This window comes from Zalophus californianus, chromosome 7 (assembly GCF_009762305.2).
Source record: "Zalophus californianus isolate mZalCal1 chromosome 7, mZalCal1.pri.v2, whole genome shotgun sequence".
Classification (NCBI taxonomy): Eukaryota; Metazoa; Chordata; class Mammalia; order Carnivora; family Otariidae; genus Zalophus; species Zalophus californianus.
This window is the reverse complement of record NC_045601.1, coordinates 107,047,053-107,064,058: the sequence shown is the minus strand read 5'-3', so window position 1 is coordinate 107,064,058 and position 17,006 is coordinate 107,047,053. Positions and strand designations below refer to the sequence as shown.

Genomic DNA, 17,006 nt, shown 5'->3' with positions numbered 1-17,006 from the left:
AGAGTTTGGAAGGATCCCTAGAGACCTGTTCCACCAGACCGTCCCTCTCACCTCCATGGGATGGCCCAGGGGAAGCCATGTGACCTAAGCTCAGCTGGACAGACTCTCTCCTGGGAGCGGGCATCTGAGCAACTGATGCTAGCTTGGAAGATGCCTTTGGAGTTCAGCCAAGTAGTTTCTGTCCCATTTCCAAGCGAGGTATTCTAGCCTTCCAGCCAATTCCCTAGCTAGTTCCTCAATATTTTTCCAATAAATTCTTTAAAAATTTTTTTGGCTTGTAAATGCCAGGGGTTGGTTTCTGTTACTTGAAAACAAAGAGGAGCCAGCAAAGGAAAATGAGCCGGACGGGACTTCAGAGGGGCCCGAGAAAAGCCAGGAGAGGGAGGTTTCACAAAAATAAGCAAAAGAGTCTATCTTGAAGGAAGGAGTAGCCAGTGGTGTCAATTTTTATTTAAAAAATGTCCAGTATGTCTAAATAAGCATAGGAGGAAAAGGCAAGAAGGAGACACAGTTGTTACCAATGATTAACAATGGTGGGGAGGTTTTGCTAGATCTCTGTTTCAAAGGAAGGAACCCAACTCATATGTGCTTAAGACAAGAACAACACAAAAGTAATTTATTGGCTCATGATCACTGAAAAGTCCGGGGGTGGACCTGTTTTTGGCACAGTGCGAATAATGTCATCAGGTCTGGTCTCTGCTCTCCTGGTCTCTAAGCTGTCTTCTCAGGCATCACCTCCTTGGGCAGCACTCCCGGGAGATCCTGCTAGACCCATACCCAGTTAGCAACTCCGAGTGGAAAACCAGTGACTCCCCCAGTGAACTCCCAGGATTAGCTCTATTGGCCTGGTTTGGGTCATATGTCCTTCTCGAACCACCCTGTAGCCAGGGCGATTCGGTGCTCTGAGTGGCCGGGCTTGAATCATGTGATTCCCCCTAGAGCTAGGGGGCGGATTCATCTCCCTCTGCGCCACTTTTACTGAAGGCATGTGCTTCGCCTGAAATAAATTGAGACTCAATGATCAGAGGCTCAACAACCAAATTTGCAGTCCAGGTTACCAGGGGGAAGGTTACAGATGGCCATGTTTGGGTCACAGGGTCATACCTGGAGGGCATGGGGCAAGGCCCATTGAGGCACACTTCCTCAAGGCAGTGGGTACTGGGCAGACACTTGCATGCACAGGTAGTCTTGGTGGGCAGATGCAGGAATAGTAAAATAAGCATAGTTGATACGTGGATGGGCTCCGAAGTCAGTGACTGCATTTGAATCCACCTGGATTTGCCACTTACTATTTTATTTCCGAGTCTCGGTTCTTATCTGAAAACTGGGTTAATACAGGAATAATGCCAACCTCTTAAAATTCTTATGAGAATTAAATGGAATAATCTACATAAAGGGTTTAGCTGTGTTCCTAGAAGATAGTAAGTGTTCAATGAATGTTCACTATTTAAAAAAATTTTTTTCAAGTAGTCTCTACACCCAACGTGGGAGTCAAACCTACAACCCAGAGATCAAGAGTCGCATGCTCCACCGACTGAGCCAGTCAGGCGCCCCAGGATATTTGCTAGTATTATAGTGGCCTTGGGGTTTTGTTCTATGCCCTTGGTAGGGGAGCAGGGAGTCCTTGGAGCCCCCCATTCCTCATGCCATCAGAGTTCCCTGGTTCAGGGCCCAGAATTCACTAGTGGGCTCTATCAGTCCAGCCAGATTCCAATTCCAGGGATGAGGAAGAGAGTGGGGACCTGGGTGGGGGGGAAGGGTGTGGTCAGGGTAGATCCCAGTAGGACTGAGTCAAGGCTAGTGGGAAGATGCTGGAAGGCCAGGGATTGAGGAGGAGGGTGAGGAGGATGAGGGAGGCCAGGAAGGTGAGGACTAAAGGGAGGGGCGATTTTGGGCAGAGCCAGCAGGGGTCACTGCAGATCTAAGTAACCTCAGGGAGGCTTCAGGCCACCCAAGGGCCCTCTCACACACTACTCTCTGCCTCTGTCACTGCCATCCCTGGGAGGCAGGGCTCAGGCCAGTTCTGGGCAGTGGGGTTGGGATTTGGCTCATGCGGTTGGAGGTGGCCGCCTAGGGCCGCTGCTCTGTGTCCTCCAGGGCTTGGGCTGTCGTGCCTCAGTGGAGGCCCTCATATCGGGTGTGTGCCTGGATTTCTGCCTCCCTGGGACTTGACTTCTGGCAGCACCTAGAACGTGTCTCTGGAGATGCTTCCCTATAAAGAGCTCTGAGACCAAATGAGTTTCCTCATCTCATCCTCTTCTCAGAGGGTCGTGGCCCCGATTAGCGTGTTGGAGGCTCCGAGGAGTCCCGCAGGCGAGAAAGCCTGTCAGACTTTGTTCGGCCCAGGCTTCCTGGGCTCCTGTGAGCCCTTCCACCACAGGTTGAGGGAAACAGCGGTTTAAGGTGTCGTCGTGGGCAGAGGGCATGTGCCCCGGGAGGTTAATGTGTCAAGCCCGGCCCCCTCCCCCCACCTTTTATTGCAAAGTAATACGTAACACATGTCTGTCGTGGAGAATCGGAAGAAATCAAAAGCGCAAAGAAGAAAATTGCTTCCGCCACCTGCTGTTCCTTAGAGCTACCCCTGAAAGCTCTGGCCGCTGTCCTCCATCTTCCCAGGGAGGAGGAGGGGACCATGGGGTTCCCCTCAAGGCACACCCACTTCTGCTGCAGGGAAGCCCTGTCAGAAGAGGGCCCTTTGAGAGGTCATCCTAGCAAACCCTCTGTCTCCACCCTGTGCCTTTCTTGCCTCCCTTTCTTGGGAACATTCCCAGGGTGCAAGAGGATGGTGGCGGTGGTTTAGCGGCTGTTGAGTGGCGTGGAGGAGAAGCGGGTGTTCGGACCATCCGCGTGGAAGGGGATCTTCCTCTCTAGGTGGGGCAACCTGCCCTGAGAGGGGCCATGGCTTACCGGGGTTTCACAATGAGGCAGTGATAGAGCCAGCAGAATCCTGGGTCCTGGCCAGGGCCCCCCCCCCACCTCTCCCGCAGCTCTCATGCCAGGAGGCTGTACAGAGGGGCCCGTGCCCTCAGAGCGAGGCTGCGGTTTCCTCTGTGGGCCGGCCGGGCCACCCGGGGTGTGTGGGTGCCGGGCGCGCGCCCCACAGTTGTGTAATCAGCTCTGGAGTGTGTGCACGCGCTCGGTAACCTGATGCAACAGGGAAGTTGCGGTCCCGTGAGCTGGGGTGTGGGCGCTTGGCTGGGGCCCAGACCACAAGGAGGATTTGGCTTGTGGCTGCGGAGGCCGGGCACGGGGGTCGCAGAGTTGTCTGCGTCAAGGCTTGTCCATTCCTGGGTGCCCACATCCTGGTCCCTGTGGGCGCAGGGCTTGAAACGGGGCTGCCTGGCCAGCTGATGCTGGAAGGGGGGCGCTGGTGCAGAGAGGGGGGACTTGCCCCACCCTCATCCTGTTTGCCTGGGTGCCTGTTGTCATGGGGGTGGGGGCCGGCCAGGCTTTCTCCCTGTGGGTCCATCTCTTCCATTTCTCCCTAGTTGTAAAATTGACACCAGCCCCGCTTCACCCCCCCCCCCCCCCCCCCCCCCCCCCCGCCAATCCTGGAGCCCTCACCTCAGTTCCAGGTCATTTTGCCTAACAACATTTGTCTTTTGCTCCCTCCATCTTCCTGAATTCCCCAGCCCTCTCCCTGCCATGGCCTTTCCTGCACACTCCCCCTTGAGGAGAAGCAAAACGGAAGAGGCTGAGAAGCAGCCACATTGCAGCCAGGTCAGATTCCCACAGCCTGCCGCTATTTCTGAACAGAGTGAGAATGATCTGTGTTCTTTCCCAGCCTCCATGTGCTTGTCTGAGAGATGGGGCAATGATACATCTGCCACAGGGACCCTAGGATCTCTAAGGAGGGATCCTGTGAATGAGAGTTGCCCTTTCGTTCAATCCCACAAGGATCGAGCATCTCCATCATCAGATGGGGGCAATGGGCACTTTAAAGAGCCAGGGGCCCTGGAAGGTGATGAGCAGTAAGAGCAGGCCCTATCCTGCCTGCCCTGTGCTTGGTGAGGGTCTCAGTGGCCAGCTGTGAACCCTCCCTTGTCCTTGAGGGAGGTGAGGTATGTTTGTTTCTTCTGCTCCCTTCCACCTGCTCCCGTCTCTCAGAGAGGGAACATGCTTCAGGGTCACCAGTGGCTAGGAAAGGGGAAGAAGGGCATCTGTGACCTGCATCCTCACCTCCTTCCCTGGCTGGGCTGCACCTGGCCCCCTGGGGCTCCTCCTCAGTGCTCCCAGAATGCCTCGTGTCTCAATCACTTTATTCTGCACTGACTGCCTGCTGTTTTGATGATCTGTTTACGTATCTACTTAAAAATAATGGTAGAGGGGCGCCTGGGTGGCTCAGTCGTTAAGCATCTGCCTTCGGCTCAGGTCATGATCCCAGGGTCCTGGGATTGAGCCCTGCGTTGGGCTCTCTGCTCCGCAGGAAGCCTGCTTCTCCCTCTCCCACTCCCCCTGCTTGTGTTCCCTCTCTTGCTGTGTCTCTCTCTGTCAAATAAATAAATAAAATCTTAAAAAAAAAATAATGGTAGATACCATAGAGTGCTTGCTGTGTGCTAGGCTTCACATATTAACTCATTTCCTCCTCACAGCAGAGGGACGCACAATTATCTGTGAGGAAGCTGACGCTCAGGGAAGGGAAGTGTCCTGCTTAAAATCAAAAGCTTGTGCTGTCTAACCTCATCACTATCTTATCACCCTGGTTATTTTCTTTAGAACTTTGATCATAGATAGTTGTCTTCTGTTCACATGTTTGTTTGCCCATTTGTTTGTCTCTCTGTCTACACAGCAAGCCCCGTGAGGTCAGGGGCTTTGTCCTTCCTCATTCACATTCCAGAATCTTTCCTTGTGGATGGTTGATGCTCAGTAAATATTTGTGGAAAGAATGAGCCACTGAGCCACTCAGCGGAGACTCCTTGAGGGTATGCTCTGTAGCTCTTCACCATGTTAGCGCCGACTGCCCAGCACAGGTCCTGGCCTAGCACGGGGCTCAGTCAGCACTTTGCTAGATGAATACAAGAGTGCAGGAGAGTCTAGAGAACTCAGTTGTTGCTGTTCTACCTTTCAGACTCCAGGAACTAGGGGAAGATGTTCAGCTACAGGAAATATGGGGGAAGGATTTATTCTTCCTGGGTCTCTGTTTTGGTTTCTCTGTGTGATTTTGTGTGTGGGCACAGAGTGGGCGCACAGGGGGGAAAGTATGAGAAGATTGGAAACATAACAACCCCTGGGAAAAACTCTAATTGCTTCATATCTACAGGCAGGAGATATAAACAGAGCATATGTGTGTGGCCCAGAGGAGGCTTCTAGTAAGTGATGAATACATGAATGAGAGAGGGAGCGAGGGAGTGAGGGAGTGAGTTGAGGCAGCAGCACTGTGAGCTCCTTGAAGACAGGCACATGCCTTACTTTTCTTTGTAGCCCCAGCCACGAGCATAGGCCCACACCAGGGCTTGGCACATGATTGCTGAATGAATGAATAAATGAGTGACTAAAGGAACAAGTTGGTACCAAGGAGCATGGAAAGGAATAGAAAAGAAATGAATAGGGCCCTCTTGCAAAGGACCCTACAGCCCTAGTGAACAAGACCGAGGATGCAAATGCCAGCCTCTGGGTCTTTTCCACTGGAGGTAGGGTCTGGGAAGTAAGGAAGGGGCCTGGTGACTGGCAGGAACATGGTTTCCTCCTATTCATTCCTTCCAGGTGCTCTATGTGGGGTGCTGTGTAGATACTAACACAAAAAATAAGACCACATAATTCCTGAGCGCTCACTATGTGCCAGGCCCTAAGCTCTTTACATGTGTTAAGGAATTCAATCCTTTCAGCAACCATATGAGGTAACTTGTACTACTTTCTCCATTTTAGAAAGGGGAAACTGAGGCACAGGGAGGTCATGCAAAGTGTGCGACCAGAAAGTGTCACACAGTCATTCCTCAGGCTCTGCTGGGAAAAGCAGTGGCTGCCCATGCACGTGCCTAGTAAATGATGTTCTCTGGGTCTTGCTTTGGCTGCATCACCACTCCAGGCCTTTCTTCATCTGTAGAATGGGAACACACATTGTCTTGGGCTGGGAGACCAAAGTCAGAGGGCTTTGCCAGCTGGGACTTTCCTCTTCCTCCCCAGGAATCACCATTATCTTCATCATGATCATGATCATGCTCATCTTTAGATCTGGCCTCCTGCCATTAATATGCCAGCACTGGAGACTCTGGAGACAGACAAATCTACTTCCCATTCAGGGATAATTGCTGTCTGATTTGGCCTCCACTTCTCTCATATTTTCATTTTTATTCTCCACCCTCCAAGCCCTGACTCAGTTTCCGCCCCAACTTCTCTATCCTCAATGATTGCAACAGCCTTCCCCACTGGCCTCTCAGCCCCTGGGCTCTTTCTCACCCCCATTAACTAATTTGCTTAATATGTAAATCAAAACCTGTCACTTTCTTGCCCTCATGCCAAGAACTGACTAAACTTTTTTTTATGGAACGGGAAGCCTTTGGTAATGTGGCCCCTGGAAACACCTTTTTTCCAGCCGCACCCCCACCGCCACCCAGTGCCCGCCAGCCATGCCATATACTGCCAGGTCCTATAATAGAGCATGATTTTCATGCCTCTTTGCCTTTGCTTGTTCTGTTCCCTCTGCCTAGCAGGTCTTTCCCGACTTTGTCTCTACGGTGAATGTCCATTCATTCATTTTACCCTTCAGAACAAAGAAGGCACCGTTGCCTTTTCTGGTTATAAAAGTGACACATGTTTCTTGTAAACAACTCAAGCAATCTAGAATACACTAGGAAAAATAAAAGGAAATGTTGCCTCTTCCCACAGTTCCAACAATTGGAGATAACCACTGTTAAAGTACTATGAGTATAATCATGAATTTTTTTTCTGTGCATATATATACACATATATCTTTAAATGTATATAAATACATACATACTTACAAAAATGAGATCATTTGTGCTATTTGGTAACCTACTTTGTGCCCTAAGTGAAATATTTTGGACATCTTTTCCTGTGAATAAGCAGTTTTACATAGTAATTTTTTTGTTCTTCAAAAGTCAATTTCAATGGGCACCTGGGTGGCACAGCTGGTTAAGCGTCTGACTCTTGATTTTTGCTTAGGTCATAATCTCAGGGTCATGAGATTGAGCACAGTGTGGGGCTCCATGCTCAGCGTGAGGTCTGCTTGAGATTCTCTCCCCCCCTGCTCATGCTCTCTCTCTCTCAAATAAATATTAAAAAGAAACCCACGTCAACTCCAATTCAAATATCTACCGTCTTGGAAGGCTCTCCTGGTTCTTCCCTTCTCCCCTAGCCCCCATCCACAGTGCCCCTTCTTCGAGGACTCATCATACCTTGTACCTCTTTCTTTGAAATCTTTCCTGCTTGTAGGTCATCATATGATATAAAAAGCAAATGCACAAAACAGTAATTATGAATCTATGGTAATGGGCACACAATATACAAAGATATCATCTGAGACAATAACATAAAGGGGGAGAGATGGAGATGTAAAGGAGCAGAGTGTTTGTATATTGAAACTAAGTTGGTATTACTAAAACTAGGTTGTTATAGGGGCGCCTGGGTGGCTCAGTCAGTTGAGCACCTAACTTGTGATTTCAGTTCAGGTCATGATCTCATGGATCATGGGGTTGGGTCCTACATCAGGCTTTGTGCTCAGTGAGGAGTCTGCTTGAGATTCTCTCCCTCTGCCCCTCCCACCCACTCACACATTCTCTCTCCCTCTCTTGCTCTCTCTAAAATAAATAAATAAAACTTAAAAAAAAAAACCTAGGTTGTTGTGAGTTTAAGATGTTAATTGTAGGGTAGGGGCACCTGGGTGGCTCAGTGGGTTAAGCATCTAACTCTTGATTTTGGTTCAGGTCATGATCTCAGGGTCCTGGGATCAAGCCCCACTTTGGGCTCTGCATTCAATGGAGAATCTGCTTCTCTCTCTCTCTCCCTCTGCCCCTCCCCCTGCTTGCACTTTCTCTCTCTCTCTCTCAGATAAATAAATCTTAAAAAATAGATGTTAATCGTAATTCCCAGGTAACCACTAAGTAAATAATAAAACAAAATTAAAAAGGAGAAAAGAAGTGTATCAAAATAGTACACTACAAAAAATCAACTAAGTGAAAGAAAAAGGCAGTAATGAATGACTTGGGGAACAAAAGACACGTAAGATATGCAGAAAACAGCTCAATGGCAAAATAAGTCACTATCAGTATTCACAGTAAATGCAGATGAATTAAACTCTCCTATTAAAAGACAGAGATTAGATTAAAAACATCTTATGATGTCTATAAGAAGCTCAAAGGCACAAAGAGATTGAAAGTGAAAGGATAAAAAAAGATATCCCATGCAAATAGTAACCAAAAGAGAGATGGGGTGGCCTAATATGGTCATATCAAAGAGACTATCAGTCAAAAAAATACTTTAAGACAGAGGGACATCATATATTAATAAAAGGTTCATTTCAGCAGAAGATATAACAATCATAAACCTCTACACACCTAAAAACAGAGGCCCTGAAGCAAAAATTGACACAGTTGAAGGGAGAAAGAAACATTTCTACAATAATAGTTGGAGACTTCAATAACCCACCTTCAACAGCATGTGGAACAATTGGACAGAAAGTCAATAGAGAAATAGTAGTGGACTTGAACAACACTATGAACCAATTAGGCCTAACAGATATACATAGAACACTCCATCTGATAGTAGCAGAGTTCACGTTCTTATCAAGTGCACATGGAATATTCTCTAGCATAGATCATAGATTAGCCACAAAATAAGTCTTAACAGTTTTTTAAAGATTGAAATCATACAAAGTAACTCTTCTGATCACAATGAGATGAGACTAGAAACTAGTATCAGAAAGAAAATGGAAAAATCCACAAATATGTGGAAATCAAACAACACACTCTTGAACAACCATTGGGTCAAAGAAGAAGTGGCAAGGAAAATTAGAAAATACACTGAAATTAATGAAAACGAAAACATAACATACCAAAACTTTATGGGATGCAGAGAAAGCAGTGATGAGAGAGGAATTTAGAGTTATAAATGCCTACATTAAAAGAAAAGAGAAAGATCTCAAATCAATAACCTAAGTGTACACCTTAAGGAACTAGAAAAAGAAGAGCAAAGTAACCTTAAAGCTAACAGAAGAAGGAACAAATAAATATTAGAGATAAATGAAATAGAGAATAGAAAAATAATAACGAAAATAAACAAAACCAAAAATTCTTTGTAAACATCAACAACATTAACTAGACTGACTAAGAAAGAAAGAGAGAAGACTTAAAACTACTAAAATCAGAATGAAAGTGGGGATATTACTACTGACCTTATAGAAATAAAAAGGATTATAAGAGAATACTATGGGGGTGCCTGGCTGGCTCAGTCAGAGGACCATGTGACTCTTGATGTCAGGGTCATGAGTTTGAGCCCCATGTTGGGTGTAGAGATTACTTAAATAAATAAAACTAAAAAAAAAAAAAAGAATACTATGAACTATTCTTTGCCACAAATTGGACAACCTAGATGAAATGGCAAATTTCTAGAAACATATGAACTTCCAAAATTGACTTAAACAGAAATAGAAAGTATAAGAAAAAGGTTGAATCAAGAATCAAACCCCATCCAACCAACCAAAAAAAAAAAAAAAAAAAGTCCAGGACCCGATGGTTTTACTGGTGAATTCTACCAACCATATAAAGGATTAACACCAATCCTTCTCAAACTCTTCCAAAACATTGAAGAGGAGGGAACATTTCCGACTCATTCTATGAGGCCAGCATTACCCCGATACCAAAACCAGACAAAAACAATACAAAAAAAAAAAAAAAAAAAGGAAACTACAGGCCAGTATTCCTTATGCATATAGATGTAAAAATCCTCAATAAAATACTACCAAACTGAATTCAGCAGCATTTTACAAAAAGTTGGACTATAAGTCCAACTAGGACTTATCCCTATAAGGCAAGGATGGCTCAATATAAAAAAACAAACAAACCAGGGGTGCCCGAGTGGCTCAGTTGGTTAAGCATTCAACCCTTGGTTTCAGCTCAGGTCATGATCTCAGGGTCCTGGAATCAAGCCCCGTGTTGGGCTCTGTGCTCAGTGGGGAGTCTGCTTGAGATTCTCTCTCTCCCTTCCCCTCTGCCCACCCCCCCACTTGTGCACACATGCTCTCTTTCTCTCTCTAAAATAAATAAATAAATCTTTTAAAAAAATCAGTCAATGTAATACACCATGTTAATAGAATGAAGGGAAAAAAGACACATGAATATCTCATTTGATGGGGGAAAATGCATTTGACCAAACACAAAAACTTTCATGATTAAAGACACTCAATAAACTAGGAATAGAAGGAAAATTTCTCAACATGACAGAGGCCATGTATGAAGAACGCACAGTTAACATGATACTTAATGGTGAAAGATGGAAAGCTTTTCCCCTGCAGTCCGAAACAAGATGGGGCAAGTGCTTTTTGTCACTTCTTTTCTATACAGTAATGGAAATTCCAGCTAGAGCAATTAGGCAAGAAAAAGAAATAAAAGACATCCAGTTGGAATGGAAGAAGTAAAATTATCTGTTTGCTGATGACCTTACCTTCCTATATATAAAAATCACCTCAAAATGGTAATTAGTCACCCATGTTTAAGAGCTAAAACTTTAAAACTCTTAGAAAACCAAGGGAAAAATTTTAAGACCTTGGATTTGGTAATGATTTCTTTAGTATGATGTCAAAAACACAGGCAACAAAAGAAAAAGATTAATTAGACTTCATCAAAATTAAAAGCTGCCACCAAATTATATACTTAAAATGGTTAAAATGGTAAATTGCATGTTTTGTATATTTTACTATAAAAAAATTTTAAAAAAGTAACTGACCTAGAGAAAACCCTTCAATTCCACTTCAAATGTTTACTGTCCTGGAAGCTCTCCTGGTTCTCCCCTTTCCCTCCTCCCCTCACCCACAGTGCCCCTCCTCTGAGGACTCATTGTACCTTGTGCATCTCTATTTAAAACCTTTCCCAATTATAAGCTCATTATTTGTTTACAAGCTGGTTACAAGTTGGCCCTGTCTCCCCCGCCCCACCATGATTTCCCTGTGGGCAGTGTAGCACTCGGACCCCAAGCCTTGGAGACTGAGTTCACGTCTCCACTCTGCCTCTGACCACTGTGTGACTACTGGCAAGTTCCTTAACCACTCTGGGCCTCTACATCTTCATCTATAACATGGGGGTGATGAGAACACTTACCTCATAGGGCTGTGCACCAAAAGGTCTTACAAGGATACCAGGCACACAAGACCTGCTCAATCAACATTGTTTAGCAAAACACAGATGGCTAGGCTATAAAATGCATGCACCGTAACAATCCTTGCTCTCTTCCCAGCCATCTCCGGAGGACAGATGGATAGGATCTATCTCTCTGTGTGAGCATTTGAATGTATGTGGATACACCCCAGGATGGGGAGAGGAGGGGGCAAGTCCTTTGCCCCTCTTCCCTGGCCCCGTCCTCCTGGGGCCCCAGGGTCCGGCCCCAACTTCCCACCACTGCTGGGCTGGGGCAGGGAAAATGATACCATCCCCCCTCCCTGTCTTTGGGGTATTGTCCCCAGTGGCAGCAGAAGCCCTACTCTTCTTTTCTCCCTGGCTTTTACCTGTCCTTAAAGTGGGCCCCCGGGCGTGCCCAGGTCCAAGAGGATGGGAAGGGCTTAGATTTGGGGGTGATCATCAGTCACTGCTGCCATATCAATCAGGGCCCTTTCATCAGCCGAAACAGCTGCACCCAGTTGCCCCGACAAGTCCAGACGGGGGTTCCCTGCCCCTCCCAGCCTGCCCCTCTTGCCCCCCTTCCCCAGCTGACAGTCACTCTTACCCTTCCCCGGATGCAAGGGACAGGCTGGGGCAAGCCAGGGACACACTCAGTTTCCCTTCCCTTGCTGCCCCTCCCTGGGGTGACACCACCTCCTCCCCTCCCCCACCCCACCTGCCCTAAGTCCCCAGGGCCTGGCTGGGGTGGGAGCTGGAGGGGTTGTGTGGAGAGGGGTCCATGGGAGACTGACAGCAGCAGTCAGGCCTGAGCTCTTTAGGCAAGGTGCTTTAACTGGAACTCTGGAACAGCAAGGTGGTGGGGAGACCCCAGAGCGCAGAGTGGGGAAGGCATGCGCCCAGGGTCATACAATAGCTGAGCTAATGCTAGAACCCATAGCTTCAGAGGCGACTTTTCTGTCCCTTTTCCAGCAGCCAAGGGGTCTCCCGACTCCCTTCTAGCTCTGATATTGTGGACCTGCTCAGACTCACTCCTCTTTCCCTCCTTGTTTTTCCCTGCTGAGGTGCCCAGGTTTGCTGGTGGAGGTGGCTAGGGGTGGGGTGAGGGAAAAGGACCTTTCCAGCAGGTTTAGCCTCTGTTTTCAACAACATAACCACTCCCCCACGCCTCCAATCCTCCTACTCCCCATCCCCCCATCCCTCGCTGTGCACTAAGAGACCAGAGGCAATTGTGTGGGAAGTGCCTGGTTTGGGCAGTGGCCAGATTGGTTCTGTTGGGTTCACAGCTCAGTGCTCTGCCCGCTGGACAATCCAACCTGGAGTCTGACAGATGCCTGATATATTTGATTTCTGCCAGCATACGATTGTTTAAGGCAACCCCAAGGTGTGGGGAGGGTGCGTACAGCTATGGAGGCAGCGACGGGGGCAGGACCCACCGGGCTCAGAAGTCAGGATCCCAACTGGAGCGGGTAGGGGAGCGCTGGCTAAGCCAAACTCAGAACCAGATGTCTGGGGGTCCAGACTGGGGTGTTGCCCGGCCCCAGCCCCCTCTGAGGGTCAGAACCGAGGCTAGAGGGTAGAGGGGTCCCTAAGGTCAGAGAAATGCTTCTCTTCCCGCTCTGACTTCTGTTGTCCTGCTGGGACGAGTGCAGGACCCTCACTACAGTAACAGCCAGTATCTTCCCTTTTGGTCAGCATCACCAGACAGCCGCTGGGGAGTTGTGGGGAGGGAGGCTGTAGGAGCCCTGGGGTGTGCTCCAGGACCCCGGGCTCTTCTCTGGGCTCCACACAGCCCCCCACCCCAGCCTGCATGACTTTAAGTGAGTCACCGGGACTTTTTTTTAAAGATTGATTTATGTATTTGGGGAGGGGGAGGAGAGGGGCAGAGGGAGAGAATCTTCAAGCAGACTGACTCCCTGCTGAGCGCGGAGCCCAATGCGATGCGGGGCTCCATTTCATGACCCCAAGATCATGACCTGAGCTGAAATTGAGAGTCAGACACCTAATGACTGAGCCGCCCAGGCGTCCAGAGTTCCTGGGACTTTGCCTCTCCTTCTGCACCACAGGTCCTTGCCCTGCCTTCTCTCTACCACGGGTGGGCGTGGAAATCTTTAGGAAGGAGAGGGTGGGTCTCTGGGACAAGATGGTTCTTTGGCATTTACCTACCCCTCACCCCAAGGCCTGAGGCGGCTCCTGCCAAAGAAATTGGCCATCAATCCTGAGTCAGAACAGCTCCATCTCCAGAGAACATCTGACACAGCGGTGGGCAGGCTGTGGCCCTGCCTTCTGAGAGTTTACTGTCAGCGCCAGTCAGAAGGTACAGGCTGGGGCAGAGGCCCAGTTTAGAGCTGAGGAGGAGGGAGGAGAAGCCCCCACTGCTACAGCCTGGACACCGTGGCTGGCCAGATAAATCTGCTTCCTAAACCCACAGAAGGCCTTCTGGACCAGCCCCAAAGGTGGCCATGTCCTCTGGCCTGCTCTCATCTCTCTCTGCCCCTTCCTCACGGCCAGGTGAATGTCCTCTGTCCCCCTGCAGGCTGTGAGCACTGTGAGCACCTTGACCACTGCTGTCCTGGGGCCTAGGGCCGTGTCTGCACAAGAGATGCTCATTTGGTGCAGGCAGGGATGGCTGGTGGCACCTGGTCCCTGTCTGCTTCCCTGTACCCTGGACACAGCTCCTGGCCTGGGCTCCAATACTTCAGTAAAGGGGAATAGTACAAGATCATGGGCAAGTCTGTTTTGGGAGGGATGTGGGGTCCAGAAGAAGAGAGGGTAAGAGAAATACTGTTTCAACCAGAGGTGGAGATGGGTAGAAACTCAGAAGAAGGTGTGGAAGGTGGGGTGTTGAAGAGGTCCCCTAGGAGATCCCCTGGAACTGTGGACCTTCCTCCTTCCCACAATTCTTCTAGCTTGAAGCTGAATGCTGTGAAGGTGAGGTGTCCTTAGACATAAACAGTCACTCCCAGGAAACTACACCCCACATCCTTGCTGGCTCCCTGTCTGGCATGGGGGGTTGAGGTCCCAGGACTTTCTCTTTGGGAGAAAGAACCTGGTGCTGGGGACTTAGAAGGTCTGAGAGAGGCCTTGAGGCCAAAAGGAGCACAGTAAGGTCTAGCAGGGGTGCATGTGAGGGGGCGGGGGTGGGGAAGGTCTTGGACAATGGGTGGGCCTGACTGGTTTGGAGTGCCTTGGGTATTCCCTGTCCTCACCCCTGCCCCTCACGAAGAGTTGCCAGATGAAATTCAGTTATATTTGAATTTCAGAATCCTTGGCTCTGGGCCTCACGGGGGCGGTGGGGGAGGTTGCCTTTCCGCATAAAGAAGGAGAGGATAAATAACAAATCATTTTTAGTATATCTCAAACACTGCACGGGACATTAGGTGTCCTGAATTTTTATTCGCTAAGCCTGGCAATCCTACCCCTACACCCACCGGGGCCTTTGTCAGGGACACCTGTCTCCCTAAGGCTGTCTGGAAGTGGGGAAGGCCCAGGTTCCCGTGGGCTGGCCGCAGTGCTCCCAGCCAGGCTGAGAAGGCCCCTCACCGGCTCTGGGGCTGTTGCTGCAGGTACAGACCGTGGCTGTGGTAAGCGGCAAGGCGCGGTGTGTGTGGAATGGGGGAGGGGAACTGGGCAGTGGCCGGGCCAGAGAGACAAGGGAAAATTTTTCTGTGGGTTCCTGTCTTGTCCCCTCCCCAGACTCACCACCACTGGGGCCCTGAGTCACCAGGGCAGGGGCAAAGGGATGCGACAGACCAAATTTTTCCACTCAGCCCCCAGCCCTGTAACAAGGCTCACCTGATCGGCCCCGCCCACACGGAGGGAAATTCCAGTCCTAAATCCTGTCCGGAATTCTCACCCTGGCCAGCCAGCTCTGCACTGGGGGGTGGGGAACTACAGGCCCCGGAGACACCTATGGGACTCCCTTCTGCTTCTAGAAAAGAGCAGCTTGCTTAAGGAGGGCTGGTGCGGGCACAGCTGGACAACTCTTGGGATGGGGGATGCTGGGCATGGGGGCAGCAGGGATGTGAGATCTGAGGCCGAGGCCAGGACAATGTGTATAGAGGCACAGTGAGGCCACTCTGGTTCAGCTGACACCAATTTAGACCGTCCTCAGTCCCAGTCTGTGCGTGTGTGCGTGCGTGCATGCATGCCCTTCTCACCCAGTTGCTGGAGGGGCTGTAATTACAGAGCTGTTGCCAACATAAAGCCCATATTCTTTAGCCTGATGCTCAAGGCCCTTTGTGTTCAGACCTCAAGACACCTTCCCATGGTTGGTTATCCTCTGCTGCTCCTTTCGGTGCCCTGGGCGCTCATCCAGGTGCTCAAACTCAGATGCCTTACAGGGGCCAGACAGGTAACTGGGGACAAGGGAAGTGGACTGGACTGAGGGGGGAGGTGTGCTACTCAGCTTCTCAATGGTTGTTGCGTTTCTGGAATTTAAGACTCCAAAGCCTGTCCTCTCCCACCCCCAGCCTCATTGTTTACCTTCTGGCTTTGGAGATGGACTGCACCTTTTTCAAGGACGCTGTGCAGGCCAGCGCGGGTGGGCCAGACAGAACACGTCTGAGGGCCGGATGTGGTCCACAGGCGCCAGTTGGCAGCCTCTCCTCCGGCCAAATGGCACCTTTCCTGTTTCTTGTATACGCCCCTCCCATTCCTGCCTCTGTGCCTTTGCTTAAGCTGTTCCCTTGGCCTGGAATGCCCTCTGCCATCTCTGGGTGTCTGAATCCCTATCCATCCTTCAAAGTCCAGCTCCTAGGCCACCTCCCCCGTGAAGCCTCTATGGCTCTCGCCTTGCGTTCCCTCCATCCTCTGTACATCTTTTATGACCCAAATCGCTTCCTGCTTTGCATTAAGGTTATTTATATTCCTGTTGAATTACCTGTTGGGGTTGGTTCTGTGGTCAGTTAACTTCTGACTGCCTGGCACAGAGCAGCATTCAGGAAATAATCATTGAATGAATGTCAAATGGGCAAATGGAACCATTCCCCACCCCCCCTCACAACCCGTTTGAGTCAGAATTGGGCTCAAATCATGGCTCTCTGCTCATTTATTATAGCTATGTGACTTAGGGCAACTTACTTTATCTGAGCCTTAATTTCCTCATTTGTAAAATGGGTGTATTAACAGTATGTGCATCTGGTTAGATAGTCTGAAGAATAAATGTGCTAATGTACGGGAAGCACTGAGAAGTGTACCAAACACATCCCTTAGTATAAGCCATTGTCATCATCATCATCATCATCAGTCTTATTATTACAAAGCTCAAATGTTAAAAAAAAAAAACCCAACCCCCCCCTCCAAAAAAACAAAGCTCAAATGCTGCCTCCTCCACAAAGCCTTCCTCAGTCCTGCAGTCAGAATGAGCCCCCCATCCACTGGGTTCCGACTGTACTTTCTCTGCCTTGTGTTATAACTAACAATCTGTATCTGACTCTCCCATCAGACTGTCACCTCTTGGAGGGCAGGTCTATGCCTCACTGATCTTTGTGTTTCTCAGTCATTCATGCGGCACTTACTGAGTGCCTTCAAAAGCCAGCACTGTGCCAGGGGCCTGGAGATACGCTGCTGAAAGATATATCCCTTATATACTACTCAGCCATCAAAAAAAAAAAAAAAAAAAAAAGAAAAGAAATCTTGCCATTTGCAACGACGTGGATGGAACTAGAGGGTATTATGCTAAGTGGAGTAGGTCAATCAGAGAAAGACAATTATCATATG

The 17,006-nt window shown here is 49.0% G+C and overlaps 1 protein-coding gene across 2 annotated transcripts in view; it reads right to left on the bottom strand.

Annotated features, from left to right (window-relative positions):
* Window positions 1-445: 445 nt before the first annotated feature.
* Window positions 446-17,006, bottom strand: part of LOC113926439 — a 47,251-nt gene continuing 30,690 nt past the window's right edge. The window contains exon 4 of one of the 2 annotated variants that reach the window (XM_027601310.1): window positions 446-762. In XM_027601310.1, the coding sequence (XP_027457111.1) occupies window positions 712-762 (51 nt within the window). In that variant the 3' untranslated portion in view covers window positions 446-711. Of the gene's footprint in view, window positions 763-5,843; window positions 6,038-17,006 lie in introns of those variants that run through there. The other variant, XM_027601309.2, reaches the window with a different exon arrangement.